Genomic DNA, 6,279 nt, shown 5'->3' with positions numbered 1-6,279 from the left:
ATAATAATAATAATAATAATAATAATAATAATAATAATAATAATAATAATAATAATAATAATAATAATAATAATAATAATAATAATAATAATAATAATAATAATAATAATAATAATAATAATAATAATAATAATAAACATTAATATTAATAATAATAAGAGACAAAGACAAAAGAAATGGTTAGATAGAAAGAACAGGTTTATTTATTTCTATGTGGTCTTGGTAGAAGAATCTTTGTCACATAGATGCCTCAATATCTTATGGAATTCATATAAATTTCAAAGAAACTAAAATATTCTCCTCTTCTCGAGATTCCACAGTCTTTGGTTTTCGCCCAAAAACTTTGGACCCAAACATATTTTCAGCGTTTTCTGCTGATTTTCTTGACTGATCTGATATTTAAGTGATGTTTCGGCTCGGGAGCTCCTAAATCACCCACGTATCGTTCCTGATCGAACCGATTTAAACCACATGGTCGACGCCATTCCTGCCCTCTTTCATGAAACCATTTGTTCGCTGTCCATTTCGTTCCGGTCAAAACCGGGCATGCAGCATGGTAAGAGCGCATGTCTACTGCACCGCTACGCATCAAATTATACCAAAATAGTGCTGCATTCTGCAATGATCCAATTGATTAATTAATATATTGAAACGTAAGCTATAGTAATTCAGGTGTGCCTAACATCAGTATTTCTAGAGTGCAATAATTTTTGCGAGAGCTTTCATAAACTTTGAAAATTTCTAGGCAGATATCAAAGGTGTATTTCAATGATTCTGTCCATTTGCTACATAAATTTCCTTTCTTATTCGACCTATCACAGAAGAAACAAGTTGTGAGCTAATAAAGTAGAAGTCGGAATTAGTTAAATTATTTACATCAAAAGATATCACAAAATATTTTATACAGTGAGATCATCTATCTGGTTGGCGGTGCACAGCATCTAATATCCAACAACTCACCTTGGTGCATGGTACTGATGCTTTCAAATTAATAAATACTGTTCTACCTCCTATTTCTGGTTCAGTCATCTGCAATAAAATAAAAACAATATCAGTAATTCTTCGTGCAACATTTTCAATTATGGTACTGAATTATCTAATACAGAAATAAATGAAATAAAGATGAATGAATACATAGATCAAAATTGTAGCTATTCGATTTCCAGTGCCTGTTCTTTCGAAAGCATCTTCGTCCTGAAAATATAACCCATTGTCCTAGCACACAAACCAATTAAGAAAAAACTGTTTCATGAAGACCATTTTGATATTGTGTGCAAGACCAATAAAAGAATATTTATTTTCATACGATCGTATTATTCCCAATGATTTGATTTTTAAAGTTTCTCATTTGAAGTGTATTCTAAATGAGGAACTTGAAGAGTCGTATCAATGCATAACAACCAATAATGACAGAATGATTGTAGAGGATAGCACTTACTCGTGAACAATCAAGATGAGGTTCATAATGTCCACCAATTCCATAATTTTGAACCTGAAACTCTTTATATATTAATCAAAATTTATAGAATACACGGTTCCACCTGCTACATCCTTCTAAGTGATGAAAAAATTTATGTAGTGCTATCAATATTTTTTTTAAAAATATTCACTTGAAATGATAATACAGCAGGAATCGATAATTTTTATAATTTTGAACTTCTCTGATCCCTATTCTGGAATTCAAGAATCTAAAAGGATGACCTGAAGTTCCTCCGCAGTTGCTATTTCGAGGTTTGTTGCTAAATCAAGACGTCTATTGATACGATTAACTACTTCATGTTCCGTCGATCTCAACCAGGCACTGAGGATGAGCTCATTTATTTATGTTTACGTCAGACAAAAGATATAGGTCAATTTTCTCACTACCTTCATCAAATAAACGAAGTATTTTTATTTGGAATCAATTTCATTCAGTCTCCCTTATAAATATGTATTAAAAAGGAAAAAAAATGTCATTAAAAGGTTGTTGCTAATTAATAAGAAATGGAATAAAAACGGCAAGAAATACTTTTTTTGCCTTCATTCTCACAATTTAATACAAATTTCATTCCAACGTAAAACTAGAATAAGTAAAATATCTGAACATTTACCTTTTGCTAATACGATAGGAAGCCGTCTCAAGGTTTCCAGTTTCAACATTGTGAACTGTAGCCCGGTCCAACTGTAATTCTTGCAGTAAGAATTTTGTCAGGCATAAAGTGGACATAATAACCAAGCCATTAACTCACCTCTTTCTCGTTATGAATGAGCACCCCTTTCTTGTTATGAATGAGTATGCAGCTACTATATAATATAGACCACTAAACATGCCTTGGGTACTGCAAGCATTTCGATAATTCGTGATTCCTCATCCGACATAATGTCATGGAACAGTACAGCTAATGGATTTTGGTAAACAATTTCAACTTTGATTGGTGCCAGACGTAAATATGGACGATCCATTTTGTAGTAGCAATACAACCGCGATTGTGCCTTGATGTTCTGCATAAAATTCAGCATAATTCATTAACTGTAATTTCAATGTCTCGATGTTTCGAGTTAGCAATTTTGTTTAACAAATTAATTTCAATCCAAATACAGGAAATGAGTAAAGCTGTTAGTATCTAATGATTCATGATATATCATCATATCGGGAAACATTATGGGAGATTAACTGACAGTCGGTGCTACTCAAAAGAATCGAGCCAGTGATTTTGAATGTAACAGTTCAATCTTGAGTTTCACATGAAAAAAATTAAACACAAGGTAATGAAGGCTTACGACAGGCATTTCTTGTCGACATAATGCTTGATATGTATCATTCAAGTCACTTTTATCCCGTGGATTATTTATCGGTGGAACTTTTCGTCGCATATCGGCACGTCGGACTCCCTCATCTTCCAGCAAATCTTCATACCACCTCACGTTGCCTTTGGCCCGTGGATGATCTGGATCTGTAGTTATTTTCTATGAGCGCCATAAAACACTTTGTATTAAGTAAGAAATGAAAGTAATTAATTTGTCATCAAATGGTATGGCTTGTATTGCGCATAACATTGAAGACTAATCACACTTTCATTAAAAGCTCAAAGTGAACTGATTAAGACTTCGGCATGGGCATTTGATAAAAAGATGAAAATAGTTACACAGAGAGCCTTTGAAATTTCCGAAAACTGAAGTCAAAATTTTAGAAAGCTCTAAAAACTCTTTTTCGATGCGATAGATCTTGGTATTACTGAGGCCAGGAACTTTTTCTACTAAAAAGTTTTCTACTAAAAAAAAAAGAGAACTCAATGACAAATGACTTACTTATGCGATACAATTCATCCGTAAGCAGTAAAGCTCGTTTCAGATTACCCTGTTTATACAATGAGAAGGCTAAGTATTCGAGAATGCTTTCCAGGTCCACGGTTGGATTGGCCTCCTTTTTAATACGCTCTTGCGCTTCTTGCATCCATAGAATGGTGTAGTAATAATCATATGCATTGTAAGCTGCTCGACCAATTTCAAAACAATCTGCAGCTGCAACATTCGAAATTCTGAAATCGGTATATTTCCGCTTTTTGACAACCTTTCTCTCTCTCTCTCTTTCTCACTCCATCTCTTGAAGAAAGCAAAAGAAGGAAGAGAGAGCTATATTAGTACCTTTCCCGTTTAGGCTTTGGTTTCAAATTATCGTTTTTGAAGATCAAAACTAACCAGTCAAAGCAACTGTTCGCATTTTAGAATTCAGAATTTTCCCATCAGCAATATCTTTGGTATCCATTTCATATGTGTCTTGCAAACGCAACAAACCGATTGCTGCGCCTGACAGATCCATCTATACAGTACTTCATAATAGTTAGTATTCCATAAATTATTTTGTGCATATTAAGCACAATCAAGTAGCAGCTAAGATAGTATGGAAGAGTATCTAGGGGACCAATCCCATAAGCGACCAAATTCAAATCAACGCTTGTAACAGTTGAGCAGAGTCTGAATAGCAAGAATTAATAACCAAATACTTCTACCCTATATTCCTCACCAGCAAGAATTAAGTGCATTTCTGTTCCACCACTCACATCCGGGTATGACGTTCGTTCAGCAAAAAAAAAAGTTCGTTTTGTCGATTTTGGACAAACTATGGTAAAATTCAAAATGATATTTTCATCAGATGATCATTTACGACAAATATCAGCTTTTGTCGAAAAGATTGTGAAGAAAAGAAGAACCTCCGTAGGATAGTTGATATTCTTAATAACTCGCTGGCGAGTCACGTTCCGGATGAAATCATCGGCGGAATTTGACCGCATAATTTTTACTACTTTATTCCAGTCCGCTGTCATTCCCTTAATCAACAGAAAGGCATTGACTGGATGTGTTATCGCCTCCTCTCCATCTCGTATAGCTTTATCATTACGTTCTTGTACTTCTTGGGCGAATCTAAAATTATATCAACTGCTTATGAAATGAAAATAACTGAGTACTGACAGTACGACAGAAACTATTACAGAAGTTTCCAGCTCTTCCAAAAATTACTGGTACTTCAACAATTCATCATCAAACTTTCTTTAACAACCACCTGAAAAGCAGTTCTGGTGGAAATACGATATCCGATATTTCTTACCCTTAACATATATTCAATCATTTCCCTGTTGGAAACTGGTGCTAACCAACTGACATGCAGCTTTTCAAACCTATCTACTGTTTGGAATCAGAGAGACCTAAAAGGACCAAACAATTTTAATATCTGGCCAAGGGAAATAGAAGCAGTGCTTCCCGCGAGGTGCACTTTGGGAACAAGTCGAGTAGTTTGGAAAAGTAAGTAAGCAAAAAACAAAGAAGTTGCAATAAAGTCTCTTTGCTCTGAGAGTCAACTCTCTAGGCTACTATTAATCCCTTAAGTCAGGAATCTACTTCTCTTTTCCATTTAAGTCACCTTTTCGTCACTTCTTCTGCATTAAGAGTTAGTTCTCGGGAGTTTCGGTTACAAATTAAATTTGATCAGTTTAAGTTTTATTTTTTAGGTATGATTTTGTTAGCATTAGACGAAAGAAAGGCAGAGGAGGGTAGGTATTATTACCGAAAATCTCATCAGTCATTCCGATTTGCTAACAATTTGCATTTGTTTCTGCCAGTGGGAGAGGAAACTGTAATCAGGATATTACGACTTTTACTCAAACTTTACATTAAAATGAGGAATGAAATAAAGAGTAGAAGAGTTAAATTCAACTCAAAGGAAGACAAAAGCACTTACTTCTTCAAGTAATCTAATCTTTCTAATTCTTTTCCCACATAACCATTGATCATTACCGGAATATCTCTCTCAGCTCCAATCAATGCTTTCAGCGAGGCAAGGGATGAAAAACTATCGGCGGAAATCGTAGCGACCAATAACAGTATATTAAATACTGTCCAAAGCATTATTTTCCTGCAATGCATTCAAATCACTATTCATCTCTTTACTCATGCAAACACGTAAATTCACGAAATGCTGTAAAGGAACCGAATATGAGATATGGTAGTACTGTAAACATGGACTGAAATGTAGAAAATCAATAAAGTTGAAACTCAATTGAAACCTTGTGAAAAAGAAAGAGAAAAGTTGATAGTGCTTTACTCTCGCTGCAGCCCGAAGGCCATCATTACAGATCTGCTGATTCCTAATTGTATGTAGAATATCACTGAAATGAGGGAATGAACTGAGTTTCAATTAATGTCAGGAAATGCATTAAAATATCGTGTAACTATTTGGAAACGTGATCTTCGAAAAGACATTGTAATAAAAGAAGGAAAAAAGTAAGGGATGATGATCAGAGGGGTAAGGGTTGGGAGGTTAGGAAGGGGAATCAGAACTAGTTCCAAGCAGTCATTTTATTTCATCAGAGCAATTAGCCAGAAAGTTCAAACTGTTCATCTCACATTAGCAATTTATCATTCCGTCTTTTGGGGGGGGAGGGGAAGAAATTTCGAGAAGGCCGTATTCATTTTTTTACGTGCGATCACCATGCACTTCCTTATAACTGTAACACTCGATCGGGTAATGTGATGACCTCTTTTTTTTGAAATTTATCGATCCAATACTTGAAAATTGAAAGTGATTTGAGTGAGAATGCTAGAATTAGCACTTCTCCATTAGTGATGAAAAAAGCTGGTAGCAATATATCTGCGATGACTAACTGCTTAGCTAGAATTTCTTAGTAATAATCGCTATGTTTTTACCGCCAAAAGTGCTACAATTGGACAATTTTCCACAGTACTATTTCTCATCATATATTATTGCAATATTAGACGTAAAATGATCGCACAATCAAGATGTAA

At 34.6% G+C, this 6,279-nt stretch overlaps 1 protein-coding gene across 1 annotated transcript; it reads right to left on the bottom strand.

Annotated features, from left to right (window-relative positions):
- Positions 1–187: 187 nt before the first annotated feature.
- On the bottom strand, positions 188–5,395 carry LOAG_11701 (hypothetical protein). Its single transcript, XM_020448399.1, has 11 exons — positions 5,216–5,395; positions 4,191–4,401; positions 3,679–3,799; positions 3,289–3,501; positions 2,761–2,933; positions 2,311–2,481; positions 2,091–2,161; positions 1,702–1,801; positions 1,439–1,492; positions 1,135–1,194; positions 188–616 (listed from the first exon to the last, which is right to left on the bottom strand). Exons 1-11 carry the CDS (start codon positions 5,380–5,382, stop codon positions 362–364), a joined length of 1,596 nt encoding a protein of 531 aa, XP_020301455.1. The 5' UTR covers positions 5,383–5,395; the 3' UTR covers positions 188–361.
- Positions 5,396–6,279: the final 884 nt, after the last annotated feature.

Source organism: Loa loa, assembly GCF_000183805.2.
Source record: "Loa loa unplaced genomic scaffold supercont3.831, whole genome shotgun sequence".
Lineage (NCBI taxonomy): Eukaryota > Metazoa > Nematoda > Chromadorea > Rhabditida > Onchocercidae > Loa > Loa loa.
Note: the sequence above shows the minus strand (reverse complement) of the source record. Positions and strands in the feature narration are given on the sequence as shown.